Source organism: Capricornis sumatraensis, chromosome 9, assembly GCF_032405125.1.
Source record: "Capricornis sumatraensis isolate serow.1 chromosome 9, serow.2, whole genome shotgun sequence".
Classification (NCBI taxonomy): Eukaryota; Metazoa; Chordata; class Mammalia; order Artiodactyla; family Bovidae; genus Capricornis; species Capricornis sumatraensis.
In genome coordinates, this window is record NC_091077.1 from 9,316,423 (window position 1) to 9,331,610 (window position 15,188).

At 46.2% G+C, this 15,188-nt stretch overlaps 1 protein-coding gene across 1 annotated transcript in view; it reads left to right on the forward strand.

Moving 5' to 3' along the window:
* Nucleotides 1-1,037: 1,037 nt before the first annotated feature.
* The window catches only part of LOC138085749 (prostaglandin E2 omega-hydroxylase CYP4F21-like), a 30,704-nt gene continuing 16,553 nt past the window's right edge, over nucleotides 1,038-15,188 (forward strand). The window contains exons 1-7 of the mRNA XM_068980279.1: nucleotides 1,038-1,154; nucleotides 1,507-1,737; nucleotides 3,532-3,676; nucleotides 6,414-6,467; nucleotides 6,561-6,688; nucleotides 8,994-9,115; nucleotides 9,539-9,809. Coding sequence (XP_068836380.1) covers nucleotides 1,540-1,737; nucleotides 3,532-3,676; nucleotides 6,414-6,467; nucleotides 6,561-6,688; nucleotides 8,994-9,115; nucleotides 9,539-9,809 — 918 coding nt within the window. The 5' untranslated portion in view covers nucleotides 1,038-1,154; nucleotides 1,507-1,539. The remainder of the gene's footprint in view (nucleotides 1,155-1,506; nucleotides 1,738-3,531; nucleotides 3,677-6,413; nucleotides 6,468-6,560; nucleotides 6,689-8,993; nucleotides 9,116-9,538; nucleotides 9,810-15,188) is intronic.

Here is a 15,188-nt window from a genome sequence, read left to right on the forward strand (position 1 = left end):
TAGGTGATCAGTTAGGATGCTATGTGTGTATTCAGTTGCATCTGACTCTTTGTAACCCCATGGAATGTAGCCCGCCAGGTTTCTCTTGTCCATGGATTTCTTGGGCAAGAATGCTGGAGTGGGTTGTTATAGGGCGGGTATTTCACCTAACATGGTGTCAGGAAACAGGCCAGTTTAGGTCCAGAGGTTCATGGCAGCAGTTGCTATGGGACTTGGTCATTTGCAGAGCTTTTTGTCCTGTGACCTTGGCATAGGGCTCCACAACATACACTGGCACAAGTAGTAGTAGCTAGCCCTTTTCCTTCATTCCATCTTTTTGGGCACTCTTGATCCTTACCATCTTCCTGTAGAACCCTTCTTGGTCCCCCTCTCAGGGTCTTATCCAACATCCCATTTCCCAGATGGGAAGACTGAGCCCATAGAGGGTACACAGAGCCCACAATCAGAGCAAGGGCAGGGCAGAACACTCCCAGCTCTGCCCTCCCCCGTGTGGACCCTGCTCTCTCTAAGCTCCTCACAGCCTCCAGGAACCCTCTTCCAAATGGGCCCTTTATCTTCTGAGTCTGATGCAGGTAATCCCCAGTCAAGTAGGTTTCTCTATTCCTGTTCTGCAGCAGTCACGTCTCACCCCAGACCCTGGGCTGCTTGGAGACACAACCTGAACTCCTGCCAGGCTGTGTGTGACCCCAAAAGCCAGAATTTTAACAGTTCTGAGCTTCCTGATTCCAGGCCTGGAAATGGTGTGTGAAGGCTTCCTGGCCCATGTGCGGAGAGGAGCTGCAGAGAGCTTTGCCCTGCCTTCCTGTGCATGCTTTTGCCTGCCACACACTGGCCTTGGAAGTGCAGGGGTGGCTGTGAACCTGGAGGCCCAGAGTCACCTTTGTCTGCACCACAACTTGCTCACATGGGAGGTACTGAGTCCAGAGGAGCCAGTGTCCACACAGGAGGGCAGATCCTGAGCTGATTCACAGGCAGCTCCCCCTCCCCCCACCCTGTATCCAGACAGCTGCCAGGTGGGGAGGAAGTAAGGAAGCTGTGGGGATTGGCTGATTTAGCCCGGCCCCTGGCAGCTTCCTCTAGATCTGGGGTCAGACCCAGCCATCCCAGGTGGAGGGTAGAAGAAGTTGTGTGCCACAAGCCAGCCCACACAGAAGGTAAGAAGCTGAGGGTTCTGGCCCAAGGTGGGGAAGGCAGATGCCCAAGGCAGGGTGGCTCCAGGGAATGAGATGACCTGGGAGATGAGTGGATACCAGTGTGTGTGTGTGTGTGTGTGTGTCTGTCTGTCTGTCTGTCTGTCTGTCTGTCTGTCTGTCTCTGTCTCTGTCTCTCCCTCTTCCTCTAAATTTCTGTTTCTCCCTCCCCTCTCCCAGTCCCTGTCTGTCTGTCTCTGAGTCCTTCTTGCCCGTCCCCAGCCCTCCCTATCCCTGCCCCTCACTCCCTTGCCCCTTTCCCTCTTTCCGTCTCTGCCTCACAGCTCACCATCACTGTCTCTTCCTTCATCCTCAGGACTCACCACCCTGCACCCCATCTGACCACAGGATGCTAGAGCTGAGCCTGTCCTGGCTGGGGCTCGGGCCTGTGGCAGCCTCCCCGTGGCTGCTGCTGCTGCTGGTTGGGGCCTCCTGGCTCCTGGCCCGTGTCCTGGCCTGGACCTACACCTTCTACAACAACTCTCGCCGCCTCCGATGTTTCCCGCAGCCCCCAAAACGCAACTGGTTCTTGGGTCACCTGGGCCTGGTGAGTGTGGGCAGCAGATTGAGTCGGGGAAGTCAAGGTAGATGGACTTCCTGGGAGGTCAGGAATGGGGCTCAGGTTTGGGCTGGGGTCTAGGACAGCAGAGAAGACAGGGAAGCCAAGGAACCCCCTCTTCCCTCACTCATTCATTCCTTTACTCTGCCATCGAGACGTTCTCCACATCCTGTCCTTCCAGTCCTAGCCTGCTTTGGAGTCCATTCCCTGCCTGACTTCCATACATTATGCACCTGATAAGATTCACCATCCAGCGTCTGCTCTGCACGGGGCCCATACCCTTGTGTCTTGTTCTCAGCCACAGCTTTCCTAAGGGAAATAACTACCACCGCCCCATTCCCACCTACAGGAGCACAGCTGCCCACCTCCTCCCCTTTCCAGGACCCCTTCCTCTAATTTAACTCTCATCCCTCCCCCGAAGATGTCCCAATGGGCCTGTTGCCCAATGTAGATAAAGCCAGCTACTCACTTCCTCTTTCAGAACCCTTCTTAGACCTACCCGACCTCCACACCTTCCTAGCTTGTACCCCAGACTGATACTTATGACTTGACCCCACTCATGATTAATGAAATGGGTAATCGTCCAATTACTTAGTAACCACTTCCCAATTTGATGATAGTTTGGGGGCGCAGACACTACAGTGCCCAGTCCAGGACTGGAGCCATGTAAGTGCTCAAAATAAATGCTTGATGACTGAGGTGATCAACTTGCCATCATCTCCCTCAGTCAAGGTCAAAGGGATTATATTCAGCTCCTCCAATCTCCCAGACAACTTTTCCTTTCATGCCTGGGATGAGAACTACAACTTGGGGGAGGACTTTTTGCAATTGCTATTCATTAAGGCAAAGTTCACAGCGGAGGGTGTCCAAAGCTCACTGCGAAGATTTGCTGAGGTTCCAGATCTTCAAATGGTCTCAGCGAGCCCTGGAAGCAGCAGGAATGTTACAAACTTCTCCAGTTCTGCCTTCTCTGCCTCCAAGGGCGTGGCCGTGGGAACTGTTTCAGTCACTCTTCTGTGTGACTTCAGCTGAGCCACGCTCCTTCTCTGGGCCAGTCTCATCTAGTGCTTTGAATCCTCACCTTAGGGCCTTGGGAGAGGGGAGAAAGTCACAAAGGTGAAAGCGTTTTATGCCACCTGCCTAGAGTACCTGAGGGTATTTGTCAGGTTTGAATGGAGCATCATGAGGGAGAGGGTGCTTTACTAGGAGGCAACGTGCACTTCTTCCCCTTTGAGGGGATATGGCATCAGTTTCTGCTTTTGAAAATGGCACAATTGAAAGGCATGCCCATAACTCACAGAGAAACAGACAGGATGCACTCTGCACGGAGCCTGAGCAGTGAAGACCATGTTCCTCCTTTGGTTAACAGGCAGAGTTCATGTTGTCCCTGGGGGATGGCCAGGGCTATAAGGTCAGAGGTCTGCAGAGCCCTTGCCATGCAAGAAATCAGAAGCCGAGTGGAGCAGGAAAAACATGGGAGAGTGTTGGACCAAAGCCCAGTCACCCTGCTACCCACCCTGCTACCCACTGAGGATCTCCTTTTTTGTCTCCCAGGACAGGAAAAATGTGTCTTCTCAAGCCAAGATCTGCCTCCCTGTGGGCAGAGAGCCTGTCTTCTCCCTGTGCCTTGGGATAGACCCTTGGGACTTGGACAGCCTCCAGGTCCCTCCTTCCCCCAGAGGGAAGGAGGAAGCAGAGATTCCCTCCATCTGTATAGGATCCCACACTCTGTCCACCTCAATGGACTCTCCTGTGAAGTGATGGCCCTTACCTTGCTTACAGGTCCCCCCGACGGAGCAGGGCTTGAGCAAAGTAACTCAGCTGGTGACCAACTACCCTCAGGGTTACTTGATGTGGATGGGCCCCATCATCCCCCTGGTCATTTTCTGCCACCCTGACTTGATCCGGACTTTTGCCAGTGCCTCAGGTACCCAGGCAGAGCTGGTGGTGGTGGGTGCCATGACACACCTCAGGGCTTCCAGCCCCACCCCTGCCAAGCTTCCGCGTGGCCCCTACAGGACCCCAACCCCCTCCCCCTCCTCTCTCTGCCATCTTCCTCTTTCCTTCATGTATTGATCACCGCCATCTCATAGCCTCCTCCTTCCTCTCACTGCCATTTACACCCCACCCTGGTGTCCTGGGTAAAAGACAGGACATGAAGATTCAGATTCAGGCAGGGAGATCTGTGACCTGGTGTGGTCAGGAATTTGCCAGAGGGAAATGAGCTCTGCAAACCCAGAGAAGAAGCAAGGTTCTCTTCTGGGGGATGCTGGAAGGCTTCCTGGAGGAGGAGTTAAAACTCGGTCCGGAACAATGAGCAGAAAGTTTTTAAAACAGAGTATGGAGTGATGTATGGGCATCCATAACATCCCAGGTCCCCCGCCAGACCTGCTCTCAGCCCTCACCTATCCCCAGGTGCTAAGCAATGACGGCTTATGGCTGGTGTACGTATAAGTTGCTATTCCCATGACATCCACCTCTCTGGTGGGTGGGTCACTTTCTTCTACCCTATCTTGGAGCTGGTCCACTTCTAGATCAGTGCCCTCCTTCTCAGTTGCCAGGAATCTCCCTGAGGAGACTCCACCCCAACCTGGTTCTCTTCCCTTGTCCCCTGACCTTCCCATCCACAGACAGATGACCAGGCAAGCAGGGGAACAGGCAGCGTGTAACACAAACCTGGGTTCAGACCCAAGAATGCAGAGTGAACACGAGAAGGGCCCTGGCTCTCTCTGGCTGCTGAAGTCTCCTCCAGCTGTTAGTGGCAGAAATGCCATGGTGTATGATGGATGGAAAGAAAAGGAATCAAGTGACTATATGAAATCCAAGGAGGGGTATCTTCAGACCCAGATCTATCCATGTCTATATAATGTAAGAAATCTGTTTTCATTGTTTAGTTCTCTGTTCCTCTGTGGTGGCTTTCCTATCATCTTGGTAAAACTGAATCCAACAAGCTCAACCCCCATGGAAAAGTGAGCTCACTGACAACATTTTCAGGAAGACACAGGATTTCCTTTAATTTCCCTAGCCTGTGTCATAGGACCCATTCCTGTGTCCCTGAAACTCTGAGTACCCAGTTTTGGAAGTGGTTTAAGGGTCCTCTAAGCTGTTGTTTTGAGGCTCAGAGTGATTTGATGGTTAAGAACACAGACCCTGGGTTCAGACAGATGTTGGCACATGTCTCAGGTTTCTTGTCTGAGAGAATGTGGGCAACAGACTCCATCGTTCAGAGCCTCAGTGTCCTTATCCGGAATATCGTGATGGAAGAGAAGTCAGGGGAACACGGTGTTTGGGATCCAAACAGGGAAAGACCCTTCTTATCCCTAAACTCAAGGGACCCCAATTATCGCATATGGAGGATAAGGGGACAGAGGGTGGCAGGAGGCTGAGGACAGAGGAGCAGCTGCTGGAGGTGATTCATCATCCCAGCTCTGGATCACTGCCCTGCAGTTCCTTCCCTCTGGCAGCCTAGAAGAGTGCAAATTAGGTCCTACTTGTTCCTCTCCAGATTCAGAGCTCAGAGGAAGGTCTCCTGTACACACAGGGCCTGGCCAGCACCTATGGAGATGCGTGCTGCTGGTGGGTGGGGCCCTGGCACGCGAGCATCCGCATCTTCCACCCCACCTGCATCAAGCCTGTGCTCTTTGCTCCAGGTAGATGCCCCCCTGGCCATAGCTTGCCCATCGCCATGGTCTCTGTGTTGCCTCTAGTTATACAAGTGACCAGGATGCAGGCAGAAGGGGGCATGGCAAAGATGCCACTGTCTCCCACTGCAGAATCCCAGCTGCATGCTCTCCAGTCATGTCTGTGCAATGTCTGCTGAATGGCCACGTCTGATCAGATGTATGTTTCTACATGGATTCTGGTTACAGTTAGTGTATGTTATACCTAGTGATACCTGGTATATGTTTAAATCTGAGTTCAGAGATGTTCTCAGTCATGTCTAGAGCTCATCTGTGGCCAAGGACATTTGAGGCATCTTGGAGCCTCTCTGGTTCTTGTCTGAGATACTGTTAGAGATTGCCTGGTTCTCCAGTTGGTCACTTCTGGATGTTTGTCTGAGGTCTGGAACTCCAGGATCACTCTGAGAAATGCCTGAGACTTTATGTGAATCTTGTCTGATGTTTAGGATATGTTTGAGTTTTGCCTGGTTCAGGTCTGTGTCATCAGTGTATTCAAGTCCTGTCTGGAGTCCACCTGGGGCACACTGAGGTCATGTTAGATTGTCTTCAGGCCCATGGCAAAGCATTCTGTCATGTCATATTGTGTCATTCATGGTGTGGCCTTATTAGGACTTGTTAAGACATGGGACCATGTCAGATGTCTCAGAAGGGGTCAGTGCTAGGGCAGATGTGGTGTCCTAGGTCCCCATAAAGGTGTTTTGTAAAGTGATGGACTATGGTTGGGAGTTAGAAGATGCAATGTCCAGTCATGTGTCAGGTTGGGGTGTGTCTAAGCACATTGTGTCTATGGGCTCTGCCTTTGCTTTGTTCTGTACTGCGGCCTGGTCTGGTCTCCTCTCCCCTCCCAGCTTCCTGTGCTCTCGGTGTTCTGCTATGTTGGGCGTGGAGGGGGAATGCAGATTCCTGGCTGGGAGCCTCCACTCCCCACCAAAAGACCCTCCTCTCCCCCTCTCCTTGGTCCCTGATGGTCCTCATTCATATCAGCTGCCATCGCACCCAAGAATGTGATCTTCTACAACTTTCTGAAGCCTTGGCTGGGTGAGTAACTGTGAGTGAAGGGGGTTGGGGATGACCTTGGAGACCCAGGAGAAGGTTCTTTCTTTGCTCATTCCCCGTGATTATCTCTTCTAGGGGATGGGCTCCTGCTGAGTGCTGGTGACAAGTGGAGCAGGCACCGTCGCATGCTGACACCTGCCTTCCACTTCAACATCCTGAAGCCCTATATGAAGATTTTCACCAAGAGTGCAGACATCATGCATGTGAGTCTCTTGAACCCAGGGTCCCAGCTGGAGTCTTGGGGACAATGGGGACTCAGACGTCTTGTCTGGATTTCTCCTTCTGATTGCCTCGAGTCCATTGTTTTTCCTTTTTTGGCCTCAGTGTCCTTGGCTATATAAAGAGTGTAATATGATCCCTGCTTTGCAGGGTGGTCAAGATATCCTGCAAGCTGAGCTTGCCTGGTGGCTCAGATGGTAAAGAATCAGCCTGCAATGCAGGAGACCTGGGTTCAACCCCTGGGTCAGGAAGATCCCTTGGAGAAGGAAATGGCAACCAAGTGTTGCCATTCTCCAATGTTCTTGCCTGGAGAATTCCATGGGCAGGGGAGTCTGGCAGGCTACAGTCCATGGGGTCACAAAGAGTCGTACATAACTGAATGACTTTCACTTTCAAGATATAATGGAGCCACGTCCCTGGCACATAGTAGATGCTCAGAAGGTGTTAGCTTCTGTTTTACCTTCACAGAAGGCCTTAGAATCTTGAGACATATTTGATGATAATAATGAATATGAGTATCAGGGAGTAGTTATTTCTGAGTAATGAATCACTTGAAAACAATAAGGGTTTAGTACTTACAGCAAGACTGTGAATCAGTTGGGTGGTTTCTCTGGTTGTGGATGGGGCCACTCATGTACCAGTGATCAGCTGAGGGTCTGGTCGTGTTGGACTGTCCCCTGCAGCACTGCAAGACTCAAGACTGAAGAAAGAGCTGGAGTCAATAACACAGACATACATCAGTGGTTTAATGGATAAAGGGATCTTATGTGTCTGAAGCAAAGTCCAGGAGTGATATCCCATCATGTGTATCTGTGGCTGAGAGCAAGTATGTCAGCATTTACTGATTAGGCTCCATGAGTAAGAGGAAATGTGAATAAGGTGTAGGTGAAGCAGGAACTGGTCAAGCATGGGATGTACAGAGAACAATACAGATAGGAAGTATTGCTGGTCTGGGGTCAGTCCTCTCACAGGTTTGAAGCTTGGTTGGCTGTAAGCTGATCTAGCATGACCTCGGGTAGGGTAAATAGACTTGCTTTCATGTGATTCTCTCCCTTCAAAAGGCATCTCAGGCTGGTCCACATGGTAGAGGCAGGGTATGAAAAGACTGAGAGGAAGCTGCAGTGCCCCTTGGGGTCTAGGTTTGGAACGATCACCTCATCATTTTCACTGCAGTCTGTTGACCAAAGAAAGTCCAAGGCCAGCTCAGAATCAAAGGATGGTGAAAGAGTCTCCACCTCCAAGTAGAGTTACTGAAAAATTACATTGAAAGGGTTTTGATATATACATAGGAAAGTAAAGAACTGGAGCACAGACTTTTGTGAAGTGCCTGTGATTTTTTTCATACTTGCAAGCTGATAAGGGAGCTTGTCACTGTTTCTTGGATTCTGCCAGAATACATGAGACTCCTAAGTCACAGACAAAGGACAGTTTATTACTCTTGGCACAGCAAACAGCATGTGCTTCTTGTTGGTTTGCATTCTTCTTCCAAGTCACCAAATCTCATACAAATAACACAGGTGAGCTTCTGTGGATGTCTACTCATATCACAGGGGAGGGAAATTTAGGAACTCTGTGGCATTTATAGCAGTTAGAAGCAGGTTGTTTGCTACAAACACAACTCTGAGAAATGGCCCAGGTAAAGAACATAGGGGTCTTAGAATTTTTTGGCAAAACCAAAAAAATAAAAAAGTGCAGGAGTACTCAGGGCTCATGGAGGACTATCTCTATTAACATAGGGATCATTTTCCTAATCAACTTATAACAATGAAAATGATGAAAACCAACATTTGTTAGCACTTAACTTTATGAAAAGTTGACCAATGATGGACAAAGTATGGGCTCAACAGGTAAAGAATCCGCCTGCAACGCTGGAGACTCAGGAGATGAGGGTTTGATCCCTGAGTTGGGAACATCCCCTAGCAGAGAAAATGGCAACCCACTATACTATTCCTGCCTGAAAAATCCTAAGGACAGAGGAGACTGGGGGGCCACAGTCCAAAGTATCAGACACAGCGTCAGACACAACTGAGTAACTGAGCACACACTCATGCACATACAGTATAGTAGGTAGAATCAGGATTACAAAACCCAGATCTTCTGACTCCCAGTAATGGAGACTTCATGTCCTAATAGTAACAGTTTTCACTCCTACATGAGCCTGGTCCTCCCTGGGGGTGGGTGCCTCGGACCGGGAGACAGACTCCAGGGAGTGCATCTTGGTATCTGGGGTTAGGAAGGGGCACCAGAGAGGCAGTTCTCAGCATCAGCTGTGTCCCCTTCTCTGTCCAGGCTAAGTGGCAGCGTCTGATCACAGAGGGCCACACCCATCTGGACATGTTTGAACATATCAGCCTCATGACCCTGGACAGTCTGCAGAAATGTGTCTTCAGTTACGACAGCAATTGCCAGGAGTGAGTCTCACCTAAGGGCCTGGGGAACATGAGCCACAGATCCACAGGAGTAGATGGGTGAGGGAGGGTTGACCAGGACAATCAGAAAGGTCTTCTTGGAGGAGGTGGGTCAGATCTGGACATCAAAGAACAAGAAGGGGAAAGAGAAGAAGCCATCCTTTTAGGTGAGTAGAACTGTTTGATAAAGGCCAGGAGGCTAGGAGGAGCATGGTATGTGCAATAGTGAGGAGACATCTTGGAGATAAGGATGGAGGCATGGGTATCTTTATATCTTAAGAACATTTTGAAACCAAAGAGGATAAGAACTATCTCCTGAGCTTTCCAGAGAGCCATGGAAGGTGTTTGAGAAGAGGGTTCTGTTCAAAGTTTATTTCAGACATCAGATATTTTAAATTGTTGGATTTTCATGCTCTCATCCTGTAGGAAGCCCAGTGACTATATCACTGCCATCTTGGAGCTCAGTGCCCTTGTGGCAAAACGATATCAGCAGATCTTCCTGCACATGGACTTCCTGTACTACCTCACCCCTGATGGGTGGCGCTTCCGCAGAGCCTGCCGCCTCGTGCACGACTTCACAGGTGCTGTCATCCAGGAGCGGCGCTGCACCCTCCCCAAGGAAGATATTGGTGACTTCCTCAAGGCCAAGGAGAAGACCAAGACTTTGGACTTTATTGATGTACTCCTGCTGACCAAGGTGGGCTCCTCTGGGATCTGAATTCAAGAAGCAGTATAGGCCTTAGGAACTTGATTTAATCAAAGAACTTGAACTGGATGCAAAGGGTGCTGGGGAGCCATGTGAGATTCTTGTTGAAGGAAGGGCTGGGTTAGGGGTACGTTTTAGAGATGACCATGTGGAATACACAGGCCTTCCCTGGTGGCTCACACAGTCAAGAATCCACCTCCAGTGCAGGAGGCCCAAGTTCAATCCCTAGGTCAGGAATATCCCCTGGAGTAGGAAATGGCAACCCACTCCAGTATTTTTGCCTAGAGAATTCCACGGACAGAAGAGCCTGGTGGGCTTCAGTCCATGGGGTTGCAAAGAGTCAGACAGGACTGAGCAACTAACACACATGCACATGTGGGGTGCAGCCGGCAGGGGACTGCTAAGTCTGAAACTGTGAAGGCTTGAGATTTTACTCTCCTTCCCAATTAGTAAGTTAGTCTACTACAGAAATAAACTGTATATATCCATGTTACATACAGAATACTGGATCATAAAAATCCATTTATTACTTATAGCAGTAACAGTAACCAGAGTAGAATGGTATCTCTGCTCCCCATTCCCAAATGCCTCTGAGATCTCCATGATTCCTTTATCTGCCCATGTAGCCATGCTTGACATTACAGAACAAATACCTTCAGTTTTTTTTATTAATTTATTTATTTTAATTGGAGGCTAATTACTTTACAATATTGTAGTGGTTTTTGCAATACATTCACATGAATCAGCCATGGGTGTACATGTGTTCCCCATCCTGAATCCCCTTCCCACCTCCCACCCCATCCCATCCCTCTGGGTCATCCCAGTGCATCAGCCTTGAGCACCCTGTCTCATGCATCGAACCTGGACTGGCAATCTATTTCACATATGGTGATGTATATGTTTCAATGCTATTCTCTCAAATCATCCCACCCTCACCTTCTCCCATAGAGTCCAAAAGTCTGTTCTTCACATCTGTGTCTCTTTTGCTGTCTCGTATATAAGGTCATCATTACCATCTTTCTAAATTCCATAAATATGCGTTAATATACTGTATTGGTGTTTTTCTTTCTGACTTACTTTACTCTGTATAACAGGCTCCAGTTTCATCCACCTCATTAGAACTGATTCAAATGTATTCTTTTTAATAGCTGAATAATATTCCATTGTGTATATGTACCACAGCTTTCTTATCCATTAGTCTGCCAGTGGACATCTAGGTTGTTTCCATTTCCTAGCTATTGTAAACAGTGCTGCGATGAACATGGGGTACACATGTCACTTTCACTTCTGGATTCCTCAGCGTGTATGCCTGGCAGTGGGATTGCTGGATCATATGGCAATTAAAAGATGCTTACTCCTTGGAAGGAAAATTATGACCAACCTAGATAGCATATCAACAAGCAGAGACACTACTTTGCCAGCAAAGGTCCGTCTAGTCAAGGCTATGGTATTTCCAGTGGGCATGTATGGATGTTAGAGTTGGACTGTGAAGAAAGCTGAGCGCCGAAGAATTGATGCTTTTGAACTGTGGTGTTGGAGAAGACTCTTGAGAGTCCCTTGGATTGCAAGGAGATCCAACCAGTCCATTCTAAATGAGATCAGTCCTAGGTGTTCATTAGAAGGACTGATGCTAAAGAAACTCCAATACTTTGGCCACCTCATGTGAAAAGTTGACTCGTTGGAAAAGACCCTGATGCTGGGAGATATTGGGGGCAGGAGGAGAAGGGGACGACAGAGGATGAGATGGCTGGATGGCATCACCAACTCGATGGACATGAGTTGAGTAAACTCTAGGAGTTGGTGATGGACAGGGAGGCCTGTCGTGCTGTGATTCATGGGGTCACAAAGAGTCGGACACTACTGAGCGACTGAACTGAATTGAACTGAATGGCAGTTCTGTTTTTTTTAAGGAATCTCTTCACTGTTCTCTATAGATGCTGTATTAGTTTGCATTCCCACCAACAGAGTAAGAGGGTCCCCTTTTCTCTGCACCCTCTCCAGGATTTACTGTTTGTAGACTTTTGGATAGCAACCATTCTGACCGGTGTGAAATGGTACCTCATTGTGGTTTTGATTTGCATTTCTCTGATAATGAGTGATGTTGAACATCTTTTCATGTGTTTGTTAGCCATCTATATGTCTCCTTTGGAGAAATGTCTGTTTAGATATTTGGCCCATTTTCTGATTGGGTCTTTTATTTTTCTGGAATTGAGCTATAGGAGTTGCTTGTATATTATTGAGATTAATTCTTTGTCAGTTGTTTTGTTTGCTATTATTTTCTCCCATTCTGAAGGCTGTACTTTCACCTTGCTTATAGTTTCCTTCGTTGTGCAGAAACTTTTAATTTTAATGAGGTCCCGTTTGTTTATTTTTGCTTTTATTTCCGATATTCTGGGAGGTGGGTCATAGAGGATCCTGCTGTGATTTATGTCAGAGAGTGTTTTCCCTACGTTCTCCTCTAGGAGTTTTATAGTTTCTGGTCTTATGTTTAGATCTTTAATCCATTTTGAGTTTATTTTTGTGTGCGGTGTTAGAAAGTGTTCTAGTTTCATTCTTTTACAAGTGGTTGATCAGTTTTCCCAGCACCACTTGCTAAAGAGATTGTCTTTTCTCCATTGTATATTCTTGCCTACTTTGTTAAAGATAAGGTGTCCATAGGTGTGTAGATTTATCTCTGGGGTTTCTATTTTGTTCCATTGATCTATATTTCTGTCTTTGTGCCAGCACCATACTGTCTTGATGACTGTGGCTTTGTAGTAGAGCCTGAAGTCAGGCAGGTTGATTCCTCCAGTTCCATTCTTCTTTCTCAAGATTGCTTTGGCTACTAGAGGTTTTTTGTATTTCCATACAAATGGTGAAATTATTTATTCTAGCTCTGTGAAAAATACCGTTGGTAGCTTCATAGGGATTGCATTGAATCTATAGATTGCTTTGGGTAGTATACTCAGTTTCACTATATTTATTCTTCCAATCCATGAACACGGTATATTTCTCCATCTATTAGTGTTCTCTTTGATTTCTTTCACCAGTGTTTTATAGTTTTCTATATATAGGTTTTTTGTTTCTTTAGGTAGGTATATTCATAAGTATGTTATTCTTTTCGTTGCAATGGTGAATGGAATTGTTTCCTTAATTTCTTTCTGTTTTCTCATTGTTAGTGTATAGGAATGCAAGGGATTTCTGTGTTAATTTTATATCCTGCAACTTTACTGTATTCATTGATTAGCTCTAGTAATTTTCTGGTGGAGTCTTTAGGGTCTTTAGGGTTTTCTATTAGAAGATCATGTCATCTGCAAACAGTGAGAGTTTTACTTCTTCTTTTCCAATTTGGATTCCTTTTATTTCTTTTTCTGCTCTGATTGCTGTGGCCAAAACTTCCAAAACTATGTTGAACAGTAGTGGTGAGAGTGGGCACCCTTGTCTTGTTCCTGACTTTAGGGGAAATGCTTTCAATTATTCACCATTGAGGATAATGTTTGTTGTGGGTTTGTTATAACTTTTATTGTGTTGAGGTATGTTCCTTCTATTCCTGCTTTCTGGAGAGTTTTTAGCATAAATGGATGTTGAATTTTGTCAAAGGCTTTCTCTGCATCTATTGAGATAATCATATGGCTTTTATTTTTCAATTTGTTAATGTGGTGTATTACATTGATTGATTTGTGGATATTGAAGAATCCTTGCACACCTGGGATAAATCCCACTTGGTCATGATGTATGATCTTTTTAATGTGTTGTTGGATTTTGTTTGCTAGACTTTGGTTAAAGATTTTTGCATCTATGTTCATCAGTGATATTGGCCTGCAGTTTTCTTTTTTTGTGGCATCTTTGTCAGGTTTTGGTATTAGGGTGATGGTGACCTCATAGAATGAGTTTGGAAGTTTACCTTCCTCTGCAATTTTCTGGAAGAGTTTGAGTAGGATAGGTGTTAGCTCTTCTCTAAATTTTTGGTAGAATTCAGCTGTGAAGCCATCTGGTCCTGGGCTTTTGTTTGTTGGAAGATTTCTGATTACAGTTTCAATTTCCATCCTTATGATGGGTCTGTTAAGAGTCTCTATTCCTTCCTGGTTTAGTTTTGGAAAGTTGTACTTTTCTAACAATTTGTCCATTTCTTCCAAGTTGTCCATTTTATTGGCATATAGTTGCTGATAGTAGTCTCTTATGATCCTTTGTATTTCTGTGTTGTCTGTTGTGATCTCTCCATTTTCATTTCTAATTTATTGATTTGATTTTTCTCCCTTTGTGTCTTAATGAGTCTGGCTAATGGTTTGTCAATTTTATTTATCTTCTCAAAGAACCAGCTTTTGCTTTGTTGATTTTTGCTATGGTTTCTTTTGCATTTATTTCTGCCCTGGTTGTTAAGATTTCTTTCCTTCTACTAACCCTAGAGTTCTTCATTGTTTCCTTTTCTAGTTGCTTCAGGTGTAGAGTTAGGTTTTTATTTGACTTTTTTCTTGTTTCTTGAGGTATGCCTGTATTGCTATGAACCTTCTCCTTAGCACTCTTTTTACAGTGTCTCACAGGTTTGGGGTTGTGGTGTTTTCATTTTCATTCATTTCTAGCATATTCTGATTTCCTTTTTGATTTGTTCTGGATTTGTTATTTATTCACCAGCGTGTTGTTCAGCCTCCATGTGTTGGGACTTTTAACAGTTTTTCTCCTGTAATTAACATCTAATCTTAATGCATTGTGGTCAGAAAAGATGCTTGAAATGATTTCAGATTTTTGGAATTCACCAAGGCTAGATTTATGGCCCAGGATGTGATCTATCCTGGAGAAGGTTCCGTGTGAACTTGAGAAAAAGGTGAAATTCATTGTTTGGGGGTGAAATGTCCTATAGAGATCAGTTAGGTCTAATTGGGCTGTTGTATCATTTAAAGTTTGTGTTTCCTTGTTAATTTTCTGTTTAGTTGATCTATCCATAGGTGTGAGTGCAGTATTAAAGTCTCCCACTATAATTGTGTTATTGTTAATTTCCCCTCTCATACTTGTGAGCATTTGTCTTACATATTGCGGTGCTCCTATGTTGGGTGCATATATATTTATAACTGTTATATCTTCTTGAATTGATCCTTTGATCATTAGGTAGTGTCCTTCTTTGTCTTTTCACAGCCTTTGTTTTAAAGTCTATTTTATCAAATATGAGTATTGCCACTCCTGCTTTCTTTTGGTCTCTGTTTGCATGGAATATCTTTTTCCAGCCCTTCCCTTTCAGTCTGTATGTGTCCCTTGTTTCGAGGTGGGTCTCTTTTAGACAACATATATAAGGGTCTTGTTTTTGTATCCATTCAGTCAGTCTTTGTCTCTTGGTTGGGGCATTCAACCCATTTACATTTAAGGTAATTATTGATAAGTATGATCCTGTTGCCATTT